This window comes from Mus caroli, unplaced genomic scaffold (assembly GCF_978045245.1).
Source record: "Mus caroli unplaced genomic scaffold, Mus_caroli_1 scaffold_4, whole genome shotgun sequence".
Lineage (NCBI taxonomy): Eukaryota > Metazoa > Chordata > Mammalia > Rodentia > Muridae > Mus > Mus caroli.
Window position 1 is genome coordinate 95242549 of NW_028227259.1, and position 25355 is coordinate 95267903.

General features: G+C 42.5%; 1 protein-coding gene across 1 annotated transcript in view; it reads left to right on the forward strand.

Moving 5' to 3' along the window:
• Positions 1 to 245: 245 nt before the first annotated feature.
• The window catches only part of Parm1 (prostate androgen-regulated mucin-like protein 1), a 115000-nt gene continuing 89890 nt past the window's right edge, over positions 246 to 25355 (forward strand). Inside the window, exon 1 of the mRNA XM_021163493.2 lies at positions 246 to 541. Within this exon, the coding sequence (XP_021019152.1) occupies positions 499 to 541 (43 nt within the window). The 5' untranslated portion in view covers positions 246 to 498. The remainder of the gene's footprint in view (positions 542 to 25355) is intronic.

A 25355-nucleotide genomic window follows, 5' to 3' on the forward strand; every position in this document is an offset into this window, starting at 1 on the left:
GTTGGATTCCTGAGGGCAGGGACCCACTCACACTTTGTTTTGCCTTAGCTTCCAGAACAGTGCAAAGCTCCCTGAGCTGTGGCTGAATCCACTAAAAGCTCAAGTCTAGCTCCCGCTGTCCAGCAGAGGCCGCTCTGGGCCGGGACTCCTGGGACCTGTGCGCCAGGAGAGAGAAGGCCAGGGGGTGGCCCTGTCCTCGCAGGAGGGCCGGGTGGGAGGGGTTTGGCGACGGCGCAGGCGGGTCCTGGGCTCAGGCAGCTGGGATGGAGCAGAAGTGCGCCTGGCGCCGCAGGGCACACAGCTGACTCTCCGCGCCACCACCACTTCGCCTTGCGCCGCCAGACACCGAAGCTGCCTGGACTCATCGCGCCTGGCGTCCCCGCTCCTCCCGTAGCCCACCCGGTCGGAAGAGGAGCTGCCGGTGCCCCGAAGCACTTGGTCAGACCCAGGAAACTCTTCTCTAGTCGCATCCAGCTCGGTACCGAGCACCGGAGTAACATGGTCTGCAAGGTGCTCATCGCCCTCTGCATCTTCACCGCAGGTACTTGGCGCGGTCCTAGGAAGAGCGGGGCTTGGGGGAGGCAGCACAGGGTCCGGCTGATGGGAAGAGGGACGACACCAGGAAATAAGCCACCACTGGAGGGTGGTAGGTCTGCAGGGGTGTGCGCACTTAGATTTGAGGTGTGCGGTTTTGGCGGTCGTGGAAGGGAGGGACGACTGGGTCTTTGCTGTGGCATCCTGGGCCCCCCACAAATTCGTTCTCTGTGAAACAGGTGGCTGGCTATCTGGCGCCTTAGAACACAGAACCCCGCACGGAGACGAAAGGTCTCTGTGGTTTCTCCTTTGCTGAGGTCTGGGGCGCACCTGCCACGGCCCCAGACCTCACTTCTTGCCAGTGGTTTGTCCGGACGTGGGATACAGAGGCCAGGCAGGGGTCCGACAAAGCTGCTGCTAGGAGGGCTTCAGCATGGAGTGCGCTCAACCTGACTGGTTAGCGCTCCAGGACTTAGAGGTCTCTGGAACTCCGGGCGTCCCTTTTACTTAGGCTTAGGGATGATGCGGCACAAACAGTCACAGGGGCAGCGGCCCATGTTAGGGTCAAGCTTATGATCACTGTTTGAAGATTGCAGGTCTACTGTGGCCAAGAGCCTTCCAAAACTGTGGCCCTCTGTATGAAACTAGTAACTTAGGTAAAAGTAGGATACACACCCCCTTTTGCCCCATCCCGGTCTATCTATCTCACCCGGGTCTAGGGACTACTAGCAGCCACGACCTTGGACATTCAACCCAAGCCGACCCGCGGACTGCAGAGATGAAACCAGACACCACCTTCTGGAGTTCGGTACCTAGGTTTTTGTCCAGGAAGAACGTAGCCCAATAAGGACTATGGATACCGGACTAGACTCGGGGTCTGAGGGTGGGCAGGGGGAGAGTAACCCAAGAGAGTAGTCTGGTCTGTTTATCCAAGAATGCCCCGAAGCCTCCTAGTACAAGCTGATTGGAGATTCGAGCTTTAGTCCGTGTGTTTCCCCTCTTGAATTGCCTGGGTTCCTGTAAATGTGCCTCCCCACCCCCACTCAAGGAAAGTCACAACTCCTTGAAAAGAAGCTAGAAGCTTCCCTGGGGCTCTCAGAGGATAAGACAGTTTATGGGAAAGTTTCCCAGCTGAGCCAATAGCCTGGTGGTGTTTTCCCTACATGCTAATGTCTGAGAGAACCTTTCTGCTCCTGGATCTGCAAGGTCTGGAGACCTGCCTGCGGATCTTTCTGGAACATTCGGCTTCCGTGGTGCAGCCCTCTTGAGAGAGGAGCCCTTAGATATGAAAGTGTAATAGCCTTCCCAGCTGGATTGTCGCCAACGGTAGTTCCCTGGTCCTCAAAGGACAGATGTTTACAAACGGATGCGGAAGGGAACCCATTCAGGAAGCCTAGAAAACCTGCACTTGGCTAATGGATAGATTTTTGTTTGCTGAATTGATTTTGCCCCTTTATCCATTTATTTATTTATTTATTTATTTCCTTAATATTTTTGAACATCTCTGTTCAAAATCAAAAGCTGGCAAATCAAAAGCAAAAACGGATTGATCCTAACAAGAAGCTCGAATAAGATGATTTACTGACTGACTGACTGATTGATTGATTGATTGACTGACTGGTTGGTGCGTGCTTGATTGGCTGATTCTCTAGTCTTACTGTTCAGCTGTTTTCTGCTGAGAGACAAGCATTGCTCAATCCCCTCCCCCAGAGCCAGGTGGCTGCTGTTTCAGAGACTGGTTGAGCAGCCCCAGCTCTGTGCCCTCCAGGCTTCTAAGTGGGAGCAGAGCCATCAGGGTCATAGGCTGCTGTGGCTGAGGAAGACGTATTGCCTCTTTTTCATTACTTATACACCTTGCCGTCCCAGACAGGGAGACAAGAGACTGAGAGCAGCTTTCTCTGAAGTTTGTGAATTTGAATGACTATTTCCGTGGACAGTTTGTTAATAAAGCTGCTTACCATAAATAGGCTGGGAAATCATGTAAAAAATATCATAAATACCTCATGAGAGTCTCTGCATTCCAAAGTAAAGGATTTTCAGGCTGACATATTTTTTTTCTAGAAGGCTCTGGATAACAGCAGGCACGTTCTGGCAGCTTGTAGTGGGGGCTCTCATGGCAAGCTATTCACCAGAGGATGCCCCCCTCCCCCCTCCTCCCACCGCCGGCGTTAGAAGATTCAGAAAAAGTTGAGCAAACCCCTGAAACTGACCGTTGATTGGGCCAGAGACAGTGATATAGCCAGGCTTTAATGTTTAGCTTAACAAATCCTTGTTTGTATGCATAGTGTCGTTGTCCAGTGCATACAATGGGCATTTAAAGATATGCGTGCCTTATCTGCAGCCTTGACAGGAGGCAGCTCGACATTTGTCCCCTGATTTACCTTACCTGGGATATACAGGAGTAACACATGTGAATTAAAGTCCAGTCCTGAGTCTCCACAGTTTGGCCAAAGAACTATCTATACAGGGAGGAAGGCCAGAAACTGCCACATGACTAGTATTCTGTCCCAAAAGGCTCCTCTCTGCGTTTGCTTTAGCTCACTCCACTGTCATGGCTGCCCCTTGGAGCTGGGTGGCCCCATTCCAAAAAAAAAAAAAAAGGCTCAAATATATGAGGTATATAGATAGATACATTCAAATGTTTTTTTTTTTACACACTTAAGAAAACAAAAAACTTTCATTATGTAAGAACAAACAGTCCCCTATGTATGAGAAGCCAGTGGTCTGACTTCTCCTGCTCTGGGTCTGCACTGCTTACCCTAGCCCTGGATCAGAAAGGTAACTGCACCCCCATTCCCAGACACCCTGAAACACTCATTGGTCCTCTGGTAAACAAGACCAAGAGAGCTAGAGGTATAGTCTGTGATCTCTCTCTCTCTCTCTCTCTCTCTCTCTCTCTGTCTCTTTCTCTGTTTCTCTCTCTGTCTCTCTCTGTTTCTCTCTCTCTTTCTCCGTGTCTTTCTCTCTGTCTCTCTGTCTTTCTGTGTCTCTCTGTCTCTCTGTCTCTCTGCCTCTGTCTCTCTGTCTCTGACTCTCTCTGTCTCTCTCTGTCTTTCTCTCTGTCTTTCTGTGTCTCTCTGTCTCCGATTCTGTCTCTCTCTGTCTTTCTCTGCCTCTGTCTCTCTGTCTCTCTGCCATCTCTCTGTGTCTTTCTCTCTGTCTCTCTCTCTGTGTCTCTGTCTCTTTCTCTCTGCCTCTCTCTGTCTCTTTATCTCTGTATCTCTGTCTCTCTGTTGGTCTCTGCCTCTGTCTCTCTCTTTGTCTCTCTCTGTCTTTGTCTCTGTCTCTCTCTGTCTTTGTCTCTGTCTCTGTGTGTGCATGTGCGTGTGCGTGTGTGTGTGTTCTGGATCCATCAGCCCTCTTCTCTGGATGACTAATGTCAGATACTGCTCTTTGCCCACACAAGTCCTCATGTGGGTCAGTTTGGCAGCTGTATTACAAAGATATTGAAAACGGAGCCTCCTTTCCAGAAAGGTTTGTGAGAGATACAAGAGAGAGTTGCTTGCATCCCTTTCACCTGAAATCTGGTCACAGTGAAAGACGGGGCATCTTCCTGTTTATGAAGAGACCTGAAAATCACAAGCTCTTTATGTTGTCCTGTGGCACAAAGATTTTGTGGGAAGCAGGTAGACTCTGCAGCCTGACTATTTACAGAACCTACCTTAGTTCAGGGCAAGTCCTTAACCACCTGTTACCTCCTTATATTTAAAATTAGGGGAGGGGATCCCCTCGTAAGGTGGGGGCAAATGTTAACTGTCTGAGCCTACCTACAAGCATCCAGCACTGGGGACATGAAAATGCTCGGTAATGTTAGCCCTCGCTCCTATTAACCTTAATAACGATAACAATATTCAGCACTGAACATACAGCTCACCCCCTCCGAAGGCAGAGCTGATGTGTTTGCACTTGAACTATGCAGATCACAGACTGCCACTAACGTGCTAAGGCTGACTGTTCCAGCAAACTCAGTATGCAAACTGGGAAGACAGTCAACTGAGCCACTTAAATGCCTAATTTAAAAGGTTAAGAATGCCTTAGTTCAGACACAGCACCGTGATGAGGTGGGGAGGGTGGGGGGGGGGAGGTTCAGTTACAATTAAAGTAAAATAATGTTCTCAACAAGGACTTTTGCAAATGGTGTATTTAGAAAGCCCAAGTCAGCTAAATCTGAAAGGTCAGATTCCCCAGAGCAACACATTGGGGAGAATTCCTATTAAATGGGTCATTTTATCTGATGACTGTGGGTGACTTTCTCTAGATCTCTAATTGAACCTCGGACCTGGACCTGGTCTAATTCTGTTTGTGTTTTTATGAAGAAAATACTGGTCAAGTATTCATACAGTCTAAAACAACTTTCTAAAACAGTCATTTTCACTCCGGGGTGCGGTAGGGGAGCCCGGCACCTACAAAAATGTAGAGTGGCGTTTTTAAAAACACGTAATTCTCTCAGTGAAACCAGTGGCAAATGAAAGATTCCTATGAGAGCCATCAGAACTGTGTACCTTCTCTTTAAAGGAGCTGTCTCTAAATCAGAGGCTAGGAGCCAACAACTATTTGCCTAGCTCATGAGACACCAAGTGAAAAAGTTAATGTTTCCTGCAGAAGGCATGCCAGCTCTAAGGAGCAGAGGCCTCAGGTCTGCTGCAGCCTGTACTTGCCTTCTCTCTGGAGATGTGGGGTTAAGAGGTTATCAGCCGGTTAATGTACACGCAGTGTGACTACAAAGCCAGACTCATGCGAATGCCGTTTATTACATTTGGGAATAGATGGGAACTGATGTAGCACTTTCCTGGCGTATGTACCTTTAAATATCATAATAATCTTTTACTCCAGCACAGCCCATTTCTTTCATTTCTATGTTTTTAATGTTGTTTACAGACCTTGAAAGCTTTGTCATTTTTCTAAGTAGTAGGACCCATTAGCTGGAGTAGAGAAGCATAGGATTCTGTCCATAGATGCTTTCATGAAGAGGCGGGAGGTGCTCCAGCTTGGTTTTTCCTTGGCCCTGTGTTGCCACATTTAGTAAATAAAAACTGAGTCTGTCCAGTTATATTTGAATTTCAAATAAATAGTGACTCTAAATATAGCCTGTGTAATGTTCGAGCTCACCAGGGAGTACTGTACGTTTTTGGCAACTCTACTTAGGCCTTTCATCTTCAGACCACCTATGGGATGGACCTGCTGTAAGATGACCTTCAGTTTGACCCTTGTTTCATGGGGCCTTAGCCGGCTAGTACCGTGTCAGTAAAAGTCTGTTTGTGGGGGAAGCATGGAGATTTAACAGCAGTTCTCTTGGTTAAGAACTGCATCCATTAGGATACGGGGTAGTGTGCACTCTAGTGAGATGTTTTGATTCTGAGTCGGTGCCCATTAACTGCGTATATGCTTCTGACCAACTGCTGGCATTTCTGTGGCTTCTTTCAGCCTTCATAATGGACCTTTCTGACCCTTTCATTTTTAAAAGAAATAGTATATGTCTAATAGTAGCAATATTTTTGCTTATAGCTGGATTTAGAAGCTGTCTGGAATATAGCTGGCAGCTGATTTAAAGAGAAAATTATAGAATAGCTTTGGATTTCAGCATCTACTCTCTTGCCAAGATCTTAAGACATCTTACAAATATTAATTATATAAGTTTTACATAATTCCTGCTGGATGGATTTATTGGTATCACTTAAAAAGCTGTGGCTATATAGGCCCTGAGGCAACACATTAGGCAGATTTTAAGGTAGACATTTAAAAAAAAAATCTTTTCAGCTGTTTAATTTTGGAAGACATTTGCACTCTTTATTCTCAGGAAAAAATATCTATGAATAGCTAACTGTTAAGTAAAGAAAATTGTGGAAAATTATCGGGTGTGATATTTAGAAAACATGTCTATTTTATATGAATGGTAAGTGATGGAATACAGCTTCTACTTACATTCCAAATTCTGATTTTCTTTTCCATAAGCAAGAACATGAAGGCATAATGTTCAATATGGGTGTTGAACGTGAAAGGAATTAGGTAGAGAGGGAATGTTTTTTCTGCTCATGGTTCTAAATTTGGGACTATCATTGGTTAGCTCACATTGTATTTGCTGACATATAATTAATAAAATGTTATGTTTTACATTTGTGATATTCTTCCCTGCTTTGTATAGTTCCAAAGTATAAGCTATCACTGAGTTTATTTACCCATCATTACATCCATGATGGAAAGCTACTGATGGCATTAGCCTCTTAGGAGATGATTAGAAAAACTTCTGAAATTTTTTTCATTTTTTATTAGATATTTTCCTCATTTACATTTCAAATGCTATCCCGAAAGTCCCCTATACCTTCCCCCCACCCTGCTCCCCAACCCACCCACTCCTGTTTCCTGGCCCTGGCATTCTCCTGTACTGGGGCATATGATCTTCCCAAGACCAAGGGCCTCTCCTCCCATTGATGGCCAACTAGGCCATCCTCTGCTACATATGCAACTAGAGACACAATTCTGTGGAGTACTGGCTAGTTCATATTGTTGATCCTCCTATAGGGTTGCTGACCCCTTTAGCTCCTTGGGTACTTCCTCTAGCTCCGTCTTTAGGGGCCCTGTGTTCCATCCAATAGATGATGGTGAGCATCCAGTTCTGTATTTGCTAGGCACTGGCATAGCCTCACAAGAGATAGCTATATCAGGGTCCTGTCAGCAAAATCTTTCTGGCATATGCAATAGTGTCTGGGTTTGGTGGTTGTATATGGGATGGATCCCTGGGTGGGGAAGTCTCTGGATGGTCCTTTCTTTTGCCTCAGCTCCAGAAAATGTGGTACATTTACACAATGGAGTACTACTCAGCAATTAAAAACAATGAATTTATGAAATTCTTAGGCAAATGGATACATATGGAGGATATCATCCTGAGTGAGGTAACCCAATCACAAAAGAACACACATGATATGCACTCAGTGACAAGTGAATATTAGCCCAGAAACTTAGACTACCCAAGATACAATTTGCAAAACACATGAAACTCAAGAAAAAGGAAGACCAAAATGTGGATGCTCTATTCCTTCTTAGAATGGGGAACAAAATACCCATGGAAGGAGTTACAGAGACAAAGTTCGGAACTTCTGAGATCTTAATCCACTCATTCTATTATAACACCCTGGTCCACAAATTTGGTAACTTATGAACAACAATTATTTTTCAGCAATTCCAGAGTTTGTTGAGTTCATGATCAAGATGCCATTGGTTCTGGGTCATAAGAATGTAGTTTCTCATTAGTACATGGTGCCTTCTCTTGTGTACCTGCATGGTAGAGGACTCAGGTAGCTCCCTGCCACTCTTATAAGTCCATGATGGTGACTTCACCATTGTGAGTACTAGAGGACTGAGGAGATGAATCTGTAGGTAAAGTCTTTGCTATGCAAGTGTTCAAATTCTTGGTACCCAGGTGCAGAGACACAGGTCTCTAATAGAGAGAGGGAATACAATAGGGAGTAAAAGGGAACCATTCTGTCACTTGCTTGTGCAAGAATCTTTACAAAGTCTGGGAAACTGAGGACCTCTTTCTTGGCCTGGTAGGAAGGCAAGGTTTGGGTGGATTGGCTGCATGTCTGTCAACATGCACATAAAAAGGGAGCAACAAAGCATGGCTGTGTGACAAGGAGTCCTGGGCATTTTGCCTTAAAAATTGCAATGTTGATGGAGGTGACATCATTACAGGAAAGCCCAAAAATTCTCCTTCTTTGAAGCACTGATCAATTATATCTAACAGGGACAGAAGGTCAACCTTCAAGAACAAATGATCTTTCATCATTTATATTCTAGGAAATGCTTAGGAGGGAAGTGTGATGTTATAATTATACATGGAAACAGGTTAAGAACATGGCTTGAGCTAGCCAAACTTTCCCTAGATGACTTGGGCATAACAAGGGCCCAGAGTTAAAGGGAAGCAAGAAGATTATCAGATGTTTGAGTGAAAATAGATAATGTAAATTTAGAGCTAGTAGGCCCTCTTCCTCTCAGCATCCTCCATTCAGTACTTTAAGACAATTCAGTCAAGCACTTCCATTGCTCTGGTCTTGAGCAGAGCCACCACCATCTTTTTTCCTGGAGTACTGCAATGGCTTCCTAGATCCATCACTTCTCAGACTTTTCTTCCTGAGATCTGCTTTGCATAGGGACATGTTGGGTCTGTCAGAAATGCCTGGGCATTGGGTGTCACTGCTCCAGGTTAGGTCCTATAAAGGCCTCCTGCTACACTTGACAGAAAGTCAAATCCACAAAGAGACAATCAACATCTAATCTGTTTGCTTTTGAACCTGGTTGTCTTCTTCGCTGGTGTCCACTTGCTTACTTTGCCCTAGCAACACACCCCCACCCCACCCCGACTCCTCCCCTGCCGTCTTCCTTATAGCATGCAATGGTTGACTCCTCTATCTGGAACGGACTTTCTTCTGGTGTTCACGGAGAATTCCCTAACTTCCTCTAGAGTGTCATTGTTGTTCACGCTTCTGTAACTACACCAAATACTCAGCATAACCAGAAGAGAGGGGGATTGATTCCTTTTGACTTGGCTTGGCAGGTTTCAGTTCCCAAACAATAGCTGACTGTGTTGAAACAATACTTCATGGTAGAAGCATAGGGTGACAGAAATCTGCTTACCCTCTGACTGAGCATAGGAGAACAAAAGGAAGGGAACATTTTCCCATAATGCCCTTGGAGGGCACCCCTCCAGTGGGCTAAGAGCTTTCACTAAGCTATTTCTTACAGGTTCCACCAACACTCACCAACAAGGAACTGGGAATCAAACCTTTAATAAGTGAAGCATTGAGAGACATTGCAGAACCCAAATGACACCTTCCCAATAGACCCTTAACCTGACTGATGTGTTGAAATTACAATAGAATCTCCCTGCCAAGTTTGTGTTCCTGATGCACTTATCTAACTCTGGTCTGTGCCTCCTTCACTTCCTGTCTCTCTCCATCCCTCACTGCTACCTCGAACTACAACACAACTTTAAGCAGACAGGAATGTTTGTCCTCAGAGAAAGAATATGTCATGGAACATAGTAGGTGCTCAAAAGATACTTGCAAGATAGGCAAAACACTTAATCCAAAATTTTTCATAGCTCATCTAAAAATGAGACATGGAAAATTTGCTGACTATAGGGTATTTATGCCAAGTAGTGCTTGCACATAGTGTTTTATAAAGACAGTAGTTAGGTGTTTGGTCCCCACTCTACAGAGAAGAAGGATAAACAAAATCTACCTAAGCTTTTAAATCTGCTATTGTACACATAAGGAATTCTGAAATTCTTCTTTCTAAATTGAAGCCTTTCCCCACACTGTGGACATCAGTTCAGACTAGTTGAAACTTCTTAACTCTCTGGCCAGTTTAAAAATAAAAATGTCACCTTTGAGTTCAGCTAGAAAGGATGAGGCTAAGGGTACGATAGAGTGCCACTTATCTGAACCATTTTGAGAATTTTCTCAATAACTAAAATTAGCTTGGTGAGGAAAGTGATTTGAGTCTAAAGGAAATACAACTGGCAGTATCCCAGGAAAGCCTGAAAAAGTTAAGTAAATTCCGACCCTGAGTGTTGAAAGTGTTAAGTCGGTCACTAATATGCTCAAGGATATAATGGGGACTTTCTTGGCCTTAGAGACTCTGAATTACATCATTCTTAATGAGGCTGAAATATGAACTTAAAGTTTTATTCCAAGCAATAGAAAGAATTGATGCTGAAGTTCCAGCTACAATCAAACCTGTGTCCTAGAATAGAGAGGATGGATGGAAGGGTACTGCAGGTACCCTTTATCCTGCAGGTAGATAACAGCTCTTGACATGTTTGATGTTAGAGTTACCCATCATGTTACATATGTCACATGTCACACGCCTCATTTTAGCATACCAAAATTATCTGTGTTTTCTTGCTTATTCAAAACTGGAATGACTGCTTATGTAGGAGCTACCAGAAAGAGATCTTTAGAAATGTAGGAGCTTACTGATCTTGATGATATCAACTTGGAGAAGTAACTTGTGAGGGAAAAACGATGCTTTATTTAAAACATATGGCTTGTTTACTTCATGAGTTCCATCTGTCCATTCTTGAGAAGGGAAAACTCACTGCCATCTAAGTTCAGCAGCCTTGACTATGTACAGAGAGGTATCAAGCTCAAGTGGACCTGGGTTCACATTGCAGTAGTAGTGTTAAGACTCTGCCATCGCAATACAGGTGATCTGCTGCCCAACCATCCCCCACCCCCTCTGCTCCAAGAACAATGATATGAGAAGCACATGAAATGACCAAGATGACAAGCAGGGCCAAATATCTTCCTGGATGGAAAAAGAGCACACCATATGAAAAGATAGTTGTGGGACCCCATATCTCAAAATCAACTGCGGCTACAGAGGGAGTAAAGCTGAGAGCAGAGCATCTCAGAGACGCCAGTCTACAGTCAACATTCATCCAGAGCAGCATTAGGGACTGCTTTAAAGAGCGGCGGGGCTAGGCTACTGTGTAGACATGGCTACAGTTTATAGTTGCCAATATATGGAAATATATGGAAAAAGAAAGCTTTAGAATACATGTGTGCCTGCATTAAAAGGAGTTGGAAGGATAAGGATACAGTGAGTCTCTCTCTCTCTCTCTCTCTCTCTCTCTCTCTCTCTCTCTCTCTCTCTCTCTCTCTCTCTCCATTCCCCCACCTTCTCTGAATTTTTCAATAACATTATAAATATTTCAAGTCCATCTTTTGCAACAGTTCATGCGGCTACAATAACCGCAAGATAGCTGTTGGAATTCTCAACACAGTGACTTAAAAGTCTTTTTGATGGAGCCTTTAAAAATAAAACCATAGAGAGGCAAGTCACCTCAGAAAGGCTTGCAGGGCATCACTGACGTAATGGGCAGAGAAGGTTCCGGAAAAGAATGACAACATAATAATGCTACGTTTTCTAAAGCTCACGTGCTATAAAGGCATTCCTGAGGACCACCATCTTGGATCATTAAGGTGCTCTGAGAGCTATCAGATCAGCACTTAAGGCATGTTAGAGTTCTCTTCCTCTAAAAACTAAAATCTCTTCAGCATATGGGATCTACTTTAAAAAAAAAAAACCCCTAAGTTTCTCAAAGTGAAAGTTGTCGACTTAGATATCAAATAAGAAAAATACGCCTCAGAAGAATATATTATTTATTTATTTCCTTTGGCAACATTCAATATATGATATCATCTTTTCAATAAAGCAATCAATAAAATGTGGTTTAGGAAGATGCTAGAGGAGCCATTATTAATCCTCTGCAGCATTTTTAGAGAATAATGCAGGTGTGCTGGAGACACTGCTGGATAGGCAGATAGGACAAGAAGCAGCAGAGGCCTGATTCCAGCCAACTCCTTCAGTTTCCACAAAACTGTACACATCGATTGGGACCAGCTTGTTACATTTTTAGCTTTAGTGGGTACCACGTATCACTCTCTCCTCTACAGCATCATCTGATCCTCCAATAGCCTTATGAAGGATGCAATACTTGTACCCATTTTTTAGTTGAGGGCACGGAGCGTCAAAACTTAAGTATTAAGCTAGTCACATACAGTTGATAAGAAACAGAGCTAGGATTTGAACCTACAGTGTTCACCTTTATGCATCTCTACCCTTACCATCTTGAACTGCCAATATAGCTGCTAAGTCATTTTGTGTTCCAACTTTGATCCTCGCAGTTACAGCCTTGGTTGTAAACCTGCCTTGCATCATCTCTTCTTAAGGTCACTGTCCTCACACAAGATCATTAGTTTTTGGAGACCCATTCAAGCCAGGTCGGATTGACTATTCCCCTACTAAGAAAGGGGAACAGACTCAAATTTGCATAGGACTCTCCTAGATATTTATATGGTGGAGTCTAAGTGCCATTTTCCCTAACAGAATGATAGCTCCTCATGGAGGTAGCCAACACCAGCATGCCTGGTTAGATGACTGCAGTATTTTGCTAGATCAGGAAGTAAAGACCTTCTCATGACTTACCGAAAGGACTCAAAGATGTTTAATGAAACTTACGGACCAAAGATGGTGCAATTTGATCATCGATAAGAATAATAATTGTAATAGACTGAAACTTCCTAAATGTGTTTGCTTGTGAGTACAAAATGATCTTGAAACTAGAACAATGAGATAATACAGGTGTTATTGATCTTCACTAGAGGATGCTAATAAGCCAACAAATTATTTTTTAAAATAACACATAACTACAGAGAATCAAATATTGTTCACTGATTGGTTTCTGGATCTCACCGTGTCTCTATTTTGTGAGTGCACCAGTGTGTGAATGAACATTTGGTGGTGAGATGCCAGCTGTCTCTGTAGAAGTATTGAAGCTAGGAAGTCCAGAAGGCACAATTGAAACTGTCACCTTCATGCACAGCCTTGTGAGTCAGTGGCTTTTGATCATCAGAGGCTGCCTACATCTTGAAGTGTGGTGTCTTAGTTAGGGTTTTACTGCTGTGAACAGACACCATGACCAATGCAAGTCTTATAAAGGACAACATTTAAGTTTCAGTCCATTATCATCAAGGCAGGAGCATGGCAGTGTCCAGGCAGGCATGGTGCAGGAGGAGCTGAGAGTTCTGCATCTTCATCTGCAGGCTTCTAGCAGAATACTGGCTTGCAGGCAGCTAGGATGAGGGCCTTAAAGCCCACACCCACAGTGATACTGACTCCAACAGGGCCACGCCCACTTCAATAGGGCCATACCTTCTAATAGTGCCACTCCCTGGGCCAAGTATATACAAACCATCACATGTGGATTTAACTAGATACTGTCTGTTCCACACCATCCATTTTGATATAGCCCTGTCACATTTAAAAAGACCTACATCCCATGGAGCTTCTTCAATCAACTGGGGAAAGTGATAGTGAATATCATGGGAATGAAATCAGAAAGCAGCAGACAACAGGAGTGTCGGCAGAATCAACAGCCTGGTTTCTCCAATAAATAGATTATTGAGAATAAAAGAAAGAGGTTGAGAGGAAGATGTGCAGGGAGAAGAGAAGTCTGTAAGATTAAACAGAGAGGTATGAACAGGGCAGCCAATTCCACCTGTGTGACTTACTCAGATTCGGAAGCAATCAAATCTCTAAAATTAAATCATGAAGATTAGGACACTATTGTGAAAGAGAACACTTACTTGCTGTTTAACGAGGCTAAGGTTTTGTTTAGTTTAACCATGATAATAAATGTTGGAAAACACAATGTTTTCCAACAACCTTATCATAGTTACAGAAGAAATGCTGTTGTTCTTAAGATTTGCTTCAAAATAATATGGGAGTAGAAAAATAGGTTGTGATAATTATATGAAGAAATGGTGGCCAATTAGTGATTGTTGAAATTCTGTAAAGGTTATGGAGGGATTCATTACAGAATTCATTACAGAATTCCATTTGGTAGATGATTAAATTCTTGTTAGAAAAAGGTTTTAGACAGGGTCTCCATCCTAACCCAAAGCCTATCGCCAACTGACAATCACTTGCAAAGTAAAATAAAATAAAATAAGGCATCTCACTGGGTATATAATCCACACTAACAGGCCCCATGCCCAGCAGGAGTTGGCCAAGATAAAATGAACTCAATAGTACCTTTGGAGATATATTTTGTCTCATAGTGCTTTCTTTGGAGCTTTTTTTTTTTTAACATTATAGGTCTTTTCTTATATGCTATGGCTTTTATGTTTTTATGGGATTTCTGTGTGTGTATCTCTGTGTCCGTATGTGTTTGGTTCTTTTGTTGTTGTTGTTTTGTTTGTTTTTTGTTTTTGTTTTTTTTTTTTAGTTGCTTGTTTGTTTTCTAATAAGAGAGATAGATAGGAAGGGTACATATTTGAGTGCATGGGAAGATGGGGAATTTCTTAGAGGAAATGGTGGTGTGGGGAGAAAATAGCCAGAATGTCTTATGTGGAAAAAAAAGACTATTTCCAATAAAAAATTAAAATTATTTTTAAAAGAGCTCATAGAAAGGAGGTTTGCCAGGCCTCCCTGTTGGATACAGAGATAAGATCCACCCTTTTAACAAGTGACTTGGGATTCTTCTAGAGGACAAGGCAGTATGGGTAATCATGTCATAAAAGGCTAAGAAGCACATACATCATCCTTGGTGAATCAATCTCTAGAAGGGAAGACCTGCTGAGTCCCTCCAGGACTCTTTGCTAGTGCTACTGCCTCATGCTGCACATCTCTCTCCACTGTTTTCTACTGACCAGAATTTGCCAACTTGAAAGCTCTAGGATTTCTTTGAGTTGCTTGGGTGTCTCAGTCTCTACAGAACAGATGCATGTCATAGCGTCATGCCCCTCCATTCCGAGAACCCATGGGGCAAATGTTCAATGCTTGTCAAGTTGAACTAAAGAAACTGCAGCTCAGAGATGTGGAGTCCAAGGTCTCACAGCTGGCTGTTGGCAAAATGTAGACTCATGTTTTCATGTAAACATTAAATTCCCTGGCTTCGAGGGCGGGAGGGAAGCCCTTCCAACCTTGCCCTTTCTCCTTCAGAGTGAAGTCTCAAAGGCTTATAGTCAGTTATTAAAATGATATATTAACACAGATCAACAGAAATACATTGTCCACTGCCACTCACAGGGATATAAATGATCACAGAGCATCACAGGACTGACTTTCAGGAAAAGTAATACCTATATAGATACATACATACACTATCACAAGCATCAAACATACAATGTCACGTGTGTAAATTTAGAGTTGCTCAAAGATGGGTACCCTATGGACCTAGAAGAAACACAGAAGACAGAGAGGAAGCTTGGCAGAGCCCAGTGGCCTGATGACACAGGAGCAAGCAAGATTTAGAAAGGAATTATAATTGCTTTCCAAAGATGCTTGCTATGTTTGCACAGTCACACCACCAGCACATTCTTAGGGAAGAAAATTTCACTCTGTCTATTTCACGTGAACACAGCAAGGACTGTCTCCTGAAGACTCAACGAGTAGAGCTAGTGCTAACCTTTATGGGAATTTTTCGAGAAAAAAGGCAGTCCAGACAATCCTCTGAAAGGATTTGTTTGGGGAAAGGGAAAAAAATGCTTAAGTTTTGTTTCTTTATAGGTGTGTATTCTTGTTTAAACACAAGATTGCTCTTGCAAACCACAGCTTAACCTTTGAAATGTATCATAAAAACAGCCTATAAACCAGCCTGGAATTCCGGCATGCGGGTGAGTCAGGAGGGGCAAATATTAAGGCTCCTTAGCTGCACACATAGTGAGTTGGGGACCAGTCTCAAAACAGAATAAAACAGCAAACAGACAAAAATCAGTTGATGATATTGTTTTAAAAATACACAGTCATGTACATTTCTCCAAGATAAGTATAAATGATTCCTCCAAAGCTAAAAATCAAACAAACCCTCCAGAATGTAGCAGGCCAGCAAATGACAGCTTTTGATAGCAAATTTCCTTATGGAGATGGAAGAAGGTGCCAAACCTAGTGATTGTCATAGGTGGCCCCTCTCTCCTCAGCCTCACCAGCATTTGTGGTGTAAGGGATATATCAAAGGAGCTTTCCTTTCTGGGTTTTTAATGTCACTAAAAAAGACACTTTCCTCCTTTGAACTTGGGACACCAGAGATTTGTTCTGGTGTCACCAACTAAGACTAGAGTCATTCAGAAGGAAGTAGGCCCTCCTGGGGCACTGTCGTCTATTGTCTTCATTGTCCAGCAACAGAGGTTGCAAAAATCAGTCTGGTCCCTAAACATTACTCCCTGCAAACTCTTGGGAGCTTCTTGTCCCCCTGTCCATGCCAACCTGCCAAGCTTGGTATAAATATAAACTAGCTTATTGTCTTCATTTCCTTAGGCTATGTAATAAATTACCACAAAAAAATTGTATGGCTTTAAACAGCCATTTATTCCCTCACAGGTCTGAAAACTGGAAGCTGGAATCAAGGCTTCTGCTCTCTTGGAACCTTTCTTCCCCCTTCCAGCTTCTAATAGCTCGGGGTCTTACTTGGCCTATGCTTGCTTATTTATTTATTCCTCTTGATGGCAAAAGACTGAGGCCGTGTAGATCAGATATTTCTCCATCTCAATTCAGTGGGGATTAAAAAACAGTATTTTTTTTATTACAAGGAGATATCCTACCTAGTTCCTGACCATTAACAGTAGCACACTATGCATTGTGATGGACAAGAGAAAAAATAGGAAAAAAGACAAGGAAGGAAATACACATTTCTAAAACATGAGGATCACTGGAAACAAGCATTCTAAATTAATCAGGTTCTCAATGCCTCCCACTACAACTCCAGAGAGAACAGATTGTACTAAACCAATAGCAGCTTTGATTGGCAGGCCAGCCTGCCACATGTGAGAGGCTATAAAGTGGTCCTAGAACTTTCTGATTTGGACGAGGCAATAGCAATAGTGTGTGTGCTATTTTGGGTGCCCATGGGAAATTCTCAGCACCCTTTTACCTCTTCCCTGCGCTTTTAATACTGTATAGCTGAGAAAGGGGCCGCAGGGGATGAAATTAGCCCCTACTTGTTCTCAGTGATGCTCACTGCCCTGCGGAGACAGGGAGCCTGCCCTCTGTGTGGGACGGGATCTATTTGTGAAAGCATCCCTTTTTCAGCTCTGCGCAGAGTAGCGCGAGGTGTGGGACTATAAGAGCTGGTGAGAAGCCTCTCTGGGAAATGCACAAGTTGTTACAATTGAGGAGATTATGAGTCTGTTTGTCATTGTGAAGGTTTGGTGTGTGTGTGTGTGTGTGTGTGTGTGTGTGTGTGTGTGTGTGAGTGTGTATGCCTGTGAAAGTATATATGTGTGCACTGTGCCCATGTATGTGCCTGTGTGTGTCTGTATGTGAATGTGTAGGTATGTGGCCCTGCGTGGGGGGAGGGGGGCGTATGATATGTATGATGTAATACATTTCTTCTGTTTTCCTCCTTACTAAAATAATTAGAATTTTCTAAAGGCTCTCGAGTAACATAAGATGTCTCATTAGAGAAAATTAATATTCAAATGATCCACATATTTCTAGAGAATCTAAAATTTACTTTCCCTCCCACAGACAAGTAAAATAGTTTATACTATAAGACCCATAATCATATGTCTCTTTTCTGAGTAATAACCACAAACAGAAATATTTATTTGGTTCTGAACCTGCGTACTTGAGGACCTTTTTTAATTACAGCTATTCAGAATGAAAATTAGCACTTGAAAGTCCTTTCTCTGGAAAAATATAATTTTATCCCTAGAAGATTTAATGACTTACGCTATTGGCTTATGTAGCTAAGAGAAGAGAGGGATCAAGTCCTGAGTCTATACACAAATCTCTTTGATGAGAACCAGGTTCACGAGGAGATAAGAAGTTGCAACGTGGGAGAATTGTGTCGTTATATTTCAAAAATCTCAAAGGGAGTCATGGAGTCACCAAAACAACACAGAAAGACCCTAGTAACCAACACTGGTGCCTGAGCAACCAGGAGCAAAGAGGTTTAGTAGCTTTCAGTGTTTGCCGGGTTTATTTTATTTTATTTTATTTTACTTTATTCTGAAACATCTAAGATGAAAGAGTTAATCTAGAGATCTTGGTTATATAAGAGGTAAGCAGGTCAGGCAGCTCATATGTCTGCTTTGGGGCACATGTTTTGGTTGACCAAACTTTTCCATGGGAGATCGGACTGGGTGATAACTCTCAAAGAATAAAAGAAATGACAAGAAACGTGTAAGTTTGAAAGTGAGCTTTTCTACTACTGACATCTGAGAACATACTGGGCTCTCCAGAGACATATGATCTGGGGAAGCAAGCAAACTGGGGCCCCTCCAACCCTGGAGGGACTGATGAAGCTGGAATTGGGTCACAGCTGGTGACGGAAGCTGCTATCTACTTTGTCAAGCCAAACTAACTTAGAAGTTTACAAGTTCCTCCGTTTTTGGACTGGCTACCTTTTCAGAGGTAGCATTCCTTACAACTTGAGATCTGACTTGAAAGATCAGGGAAAACTAGAATTAAGTCCTGAATAGACCCCAAACAGCCACAGGAAATGTCTCTGGAAATTACTGAGAGGACACAGCCACTGTTCAAACAAGAACTACCCAAGAAGAACCAAGAGCCTTCTGACATGATTATCAATAAAATAAATGACTAAGGAGTCCTTGACAATCAGGCTTGGGTTTGAGGTTTCTGGGAAGTTGTGGAAAATTTGAACCAGAGAGTCAAGATTCACTGGCACATGCTATTTACTAATAGGAAGAGTGTTGGTATTTAATGGTTTGTTTGTGTGTGTGTTTGTTTGTTTGCTTGTTTTGATCTGTTATTTATTCTGGTCCAGCTTTGCCAACAGTAGCAGCGTGGATTGAGGTGTGTGCCTATATTCTTTGCTATATAATCATTGACAGTTGTTTTCTTCTTATTCCTCCTCCTCTTCCTCCTCTTCTTGTTTCTTTGTTTGTTTGACTGTTAAGAGAGGGTCTCCTATATCCAGACTGGCCTCAAACTTGCTATGTAGCCAAGGATAACCTTGAACTTCTGATCCTCCTGCCTCCACCTTCTGAGTGTTGGGATGACAGGTGTGTGTCATGTCACCAGGTCAAGTTTAGATGGTGCTGGAGTCCAGCCATGGGATTTTGTGCATTCTACTCATACCCCCACCAACTGAGCTGCATCCCCACACCAACCTCAAGAGTTGTAAGCACCCTAACCTAACCTGTGTTTGACTACATGGCTTCCCCTCTCAAATGCAGCTCCTGCCTTGGACTACAAGAACAATGCAGAGCTTCGTCCTTGTTATGCACTAAATAGTCCTGAGTGCCTGTTTTCTTAACACATCTGATGCAGATGGCCTACCCTAGAATATTCAGAAGACCCCACCAACCCACCCACCCACTCTGCACCTGCAAGAGAGTAATTTCCTTTGGCTGACTATAAAGGAGAGGTAGTGGGTCCCATTAGCAGTAGTCATATTATCCCTCATTGTGCTGAATGTGCAGTTTATACTGTTTATTTATTTTCTTGATTTTATAAAAATGAATTTTTAAAAAAACATTACACCTAAGTAATACTTGGGGGGGTTGGGGAGGGGAGGTTATTTGTTTTTGTTGCTGTTTGTTTGTTTGTTTGTTTTTGCTTTTTTTTGTTTTGTTTTGGTTTGGTTTGGTTTGGTTTGGTTTGGTTTTATTCTTTGTGGTAAGAAATTCTGTATAACACAGGAAATTACCTGGAAGCTGTGTAAATTTTGGCAACCTGATTAACAGATCAAAATCCATCATAAAAATTGAGGCTGAAGTCATGTAATGTTAGCTAAAAGATTCAGGCCATGGCTTTCAAAGGGATACTAGGTTAGCTGGGTCAGTGCTTTCTCCTTGTATGACACCATTTTGAAATAGAAATTCAGCTTCTTCTATGGAAATGATTAAGATCTGCATAGGCTTAATTTAATATAGATTATAAATGCCATGTCCTGGTGACTGAAATAAAGTCTAATGAATGAACTTACAATGTTTTCAGGAACCTAATTTAAAAATGTATTGCACAGTTGGAATAAGGTCACTGAGAAGAGCATCACCCCCACAGCCATCCACTAAGTAGATGGAGTAAGTGGTCATTTGGGCATCTGTTGCTTGTGATTGAAAATGGCTTCTTCACCTGAGGGTTTCCCAAACTCTGCTGACTCCCACATGAACGCCTGGAAGTCCATGAACTGCCTGAATTGTATCAAATGTTGGGTGTGTTCTGATGGTCACTGCTTTGTTTGAGAGAAGACCTGCAGATGTTACCCAATACCTTGGTTCTGTACTTCCAATGACGTCAAACTCTGACATTCTTTTTGTGATACTGACCATTAAACGATTTAGACTTCTTTAAAACAACAAGAACCTTGCAGGTCTCCTCAGAATGTTTTAGTAATCAATTATTCAAGCTCACTTGGGCTGTAGCTTCCATCACTCCCATTCATTTTGTCCTCATTCTGCCCCATAGGCAGAAGCTGACCTTACAAGTTGTGGATCAGGAAATGGAGGAGGCAAAATGGCTGAGTCATGTCAATGGGCACAGAAGTCAGCCATGGTTGCTTTGACTTCTTGGTCTTTGTGTCGTTCACCAGAGTCCAATATAAGAGTATCACAAAAGACCCAATTTAAGGGTAGACAGTGTGATAGAGTGTTTATTTACCATAGTGAAGCCTTGAGATCAATCCTCAACTCAAAAATAAACAACTACAACAACAACACCCTCCTCCTTAATACACAAAGCTCAATAGTTTAGAAGCCACTTCGAATAATAGAAGCAGGGAGAGATAAGCCAGAGACAGCTCTACACTGCCTCTGACAACAGTCTGAGACCTCTTTTCAGAGTTCATTTTCTGCTCAGGTGAAGTCAAGATCTTGATTTCACTGCAGAACAGAATTTCAGAACAAGAAGTAAAGTTGGAGTTTATTGAAAAGATTCTTTGACATAGATTTAAGCAGAGAGTTAAAAGATGGGCTGTCTGGATTTTTATCACAATGATAAAACACTGTCCAAAATCAACTTGGGGAGAAAAGGATTTATTTGGCTTATAGATTAGAGTCCATCATCAAGAAAGTCAGGACAAGAAGTGCTTGCTGACAGGAGCCTGATATAGCTGTCTCCTGAGAGAATCTGCCAGAGCCTGACAAACACAGAGGAAGATGCTTGCAGCTAACCATTGAACTGAGCACAGGGTTCCCAATGAAGGAGTTAGAGAAAGGACTGAAGGTTTGCAACCCCATAGGAAGAACAACAATATCAACCAACCAGACCCCCCCCACCAGCCCCCAGATCTCCCAGGAACTAAACCATGAACAAAAGAGTACGCATGGAGGGACCCATGACTCCAGTCACATATGTAGCAGAGGATGGCCTTGTCAGGCATCAATGGGAGGAGAGGCCCTTGGTACTGTGAAGGCTTGATACCTCAGGGTAGGGGAATGCCAGGGCAGGGAGGTAGGAGTGGGTGGGTGGGGAAACACCCTCATAGAAGCTGGGGAGGGGAGTGAAGGGGGATTGGATAAGAAGTTGGGGGGGCAGGAAAAGGAGTAACATTTGAAATGTAAATAAATATCTAATAAAAAGTTATTTTAAAAAATAATACATTGAAATGTAGTATCTATTAAATTTCCAGTATAATCATTCCCCTTCATGCTTTAATATACATGAAAAGATAAAGAATCACTAAAATATATCTATAAAATGTAGACAATTTTTAGTAAGAATAATTGTAGTTCAATGTTGAACTAATTTTATCATTTTAATTCCCTATGTTCATAAATCATATGAAGTAAAAATCAGTGATGACTAATTAAAAAAATAATTTGAGCGATTTGACATTGTATATTCTAGTGTAATAACTGCCACATAGCAATTTCAATAAAAACACATTTTTCTCAAAAGAAAGAAAGAGAGAGAGAGAGAGAGAGAGAGAGAGAGAGAGAGAAAGGAGGGAAGGAAGGAAGGAAGGAAGGAAGGAAGGAAGGAAGGAAGGAAGGAAGGAAGGAAGAAAGAAAGAAAGAAAGAGATAAAAAAGAAAGAGAGAGAGAGAAAGAAAGAAAGAGAGAAAAGAGAAAGAGAGAGAGAAAGAAAGAAAGGAAGGGAGGAAGGAAGGAAGGAAGGAAGGAAGAAAGAAAGAAAGAAAGAAAGAAAGAAAGAAAGAAAGAAAGAAAGAAAGAAAGAAAGAAAGAAAGAAAGAGAGAGAAAGTCAGGACAAGGACTCAGGCCGAAACCATGGAGGAATACTGCTTACTGGCTTTCTCCTCCTGGCTTGCTCGGTTTGCTTTCTTTCTTTTCTTTTTAATTTCTATTTTTTCCATTTCTTTATTAGGTATTTAGCTCATTTACATTTCCAATGCTATACCAAAAGTCCCCCATACCCCCCCCCACTCCGCTACCCACCCACTCCCCCGTTTTGGCCCTGGCATTCCCCTGTACTGGGGCATATAAAGTTTGCAAGTCCAATGGGCCTCTCTTTGCAGTGATGGCCTATTAGGCCATCTTTTGATACATATGCAGCTAGAGACAAGAGCTCCGGGGTACTGGTTAGTTCATATTGTTGTTCCACCTATAGGGTTGCAGTTCCCTTTAGTTCCTTGGGTACTTTCTCTAGCTCCTCCATTGGGGGCCCTGTGATCCATTCCATAGCTGACTGTGAGCATCCACTTCTGTGTTTGCTAGGCCCTGGCATTGTCTCACAAGAGACAGCTATATCTGGGTCTTTTCAGCAAAATCTTGCTAGTGTATGCAATGGTGTCAGCGTTTGGAAGCTGATCATGGGATGGATCTCTGGATATGGCAATCACTAGATGGTCCATCCTTTTGTCACACTTCCAAATTTTGTCTCTGTAACTCCTTCCATGGGTGTTTTGTTCCCTATTCTAAGAAGGAGCAAAGTGTCCACACTTTGGTCTTCGTTCTCTTGAGTTTAATGTGTTTAGCAAATTGTATCTTATATCTTGGGTATCATAAGTTTCTGGGCTAATATCCACTTATCAGTGAGTACATATTGTGAGAGTTCCTTTGTGATTGGGTTACCTCACTCAGGATGATGCCCTCCAGGTCCATCCATTTGCCTAGGAATTTCATAAATTCATTCTTTTTAATAGCTGAGTAGTACTCCATTGTGTAAATGTACCACATTTTCTGTATCCATTCCTCTGTTGACGGGCATCTGGGTTCTTTCCAGCTTCTGGCTATTATAAATAAGACTGCTATGAACATAGTGGAGCATGTGTCCTTCTTACGGGTTGGGACATCTTCTGGATATATGCCCAGGAGAGGTATTGCTGGAACCTCCGGTAGTGGCTTGTGCTGTAAGATCGAGAATTGATAAATGGGACCTCATAAAATTGCAAAGCTTCTGCAAAGCAAAAGACACCGTCAATAAGACAAAAAGACCACCAACAGATTGGGAAAGGATCTTTACCTATCCCAAATCGGATAGGGGACTAATATCCAATATATATAAAGAACTCAAGAAGGTGGACTCCAGAAAATCAAATAACCCCATTAAAAAATGGGGCTCAGAACTGAACAAAGAATTCTCACCTGAGGAATACCGAATGGCAGAGAAGCACCTGAAAAAATGTTCAACATCCTTAATCATCAGGGAAATGCAAATCAAAACAACCCTGAGATTCCACCTCACACCAGTCAGAATAACTAAGATGAAAAATCCAGGTGACAGCAGATGCTGGCAAGGATGCGGAGAAAGAGGAACGCTCCTCCATTGGTGGGATTGCAAGCTTGTACAACCACTCTGGAAATCAGTCTGGTGGTTCCTCAGAAAATTGGACATAGTACTACCGGAGGATCCAGCAATACCTCTCCTGGGCATATATCCAGAAGATGTCCCAACCGGTAGGAAGGTTTGCTTTCTTATATACAGAACAACTAACTGCCCAAGGGCAGCACTGCCTGCAGTGAAGTTTGGAAGTGGGTATTTTCTCAACTGAGGTCCCCTTTTCTCAGATGACTCACTCTTGTGGCAATGTGACAAGCAAACAAGCAAAGCTAACCAAGAAACAGATGCTTAGGAAAAAAAGAGTACACTCCCAAGAGCCTGAGTGTAGGTGTGTCAAGAGTGAGGCGTGATTAATTGTCTTTACTATAGCTATATATACCATTTTGGTGGCTTCTGGAGTTACAGTTCACAGGGTTACTTAGGAACCCGGAAGAGATCACAGGTGATTCTTAAGGTACACTGAGTGTGATGGCAGCTAATAAGGAAAAAGTGCACGTCACAAGGTTTGCACAAGGGAGAAATAACACCTTGCTGCTGTAAACAAAGTTTTTATTGTCATTATGAGATGCCTAGGAAATTTCAGGTTCATACCTGAGGAAGGAGTAAGATCATACTCAAAGGTCTTCTAAGCCTTGAGCATGTGCCATTGCTATTTTAATATTCATATTTGAAATATATTATTTTAGAAGGAATATTGTCTCAGGGTATTGTCACAGCAGATCTTGTTAGCCCTACTGGAACTCTTGACTCCTGACTAGCAAAATATCTTCAACTAAAAAGATCTTCAACTCTGGTCCTTTCCCTTCCAAATGCCTCTGACTCTCTCTTACCTTTTCATCCTGCCTCAAAACAAAAGGAACCAGACTAGTGGAAAGCATGAGATTTTGTTTATAATTGGGAAGTACATCTCAGCCGACAGAGTTCGTCAGCTTCATGCTCTCTAAATTCTAAATAAGAGAAAGAAATTATTGAACACCTTGGAGCTTCATCAGAGAGTTCCGATACAATAGGCCAGTCTTCACAAGATTCTGACTATCAATGAGAGCTCCCATTACAGACATGAGAGAAGCCATGACATGGAATCAAAGTGACATGTGTAAAGGCTACAGAGCAGAGCCAGGTCCATGACAATCTTATGACCCTAGCTTGTGCCTGCCCATTGCATGACAGTAATGGTGTTCTGAGGGCATCAGACAGAGATAAGGTTGAGTACATTGGTGGCCTTCATCCTATGGGACCATTTTTATACAAGTCTGTTTCAGAGAGAGCTGTTTACAAAAGAAATTCCAAGCTAAGGTAAACAGGCCATTCCCGAGTGTCTAAATTGGAAGGAATTTTCTAAGAATACACAGAGTATTTCTTCTCACCAAGCAAACAGAGGCTAGCCAGACCTGTGACAAGCAAGAAAAGTCCCAAGTATGACTTCTTCGTCCCTGGAAGTGCAGACGATGACATTGTGACACACTTTGTTTTGGTGTGTTTGCAGGTTTTTCCTTCCAGAAGAAAACTCAACCAAAAAAAAAAAAAAAAAAAAAAAAGACAGCAAGACACATACACCATGGAAAAAGTATCCCCATGACTGCCTTGGCTTTTTGCAAAATCCCATAGT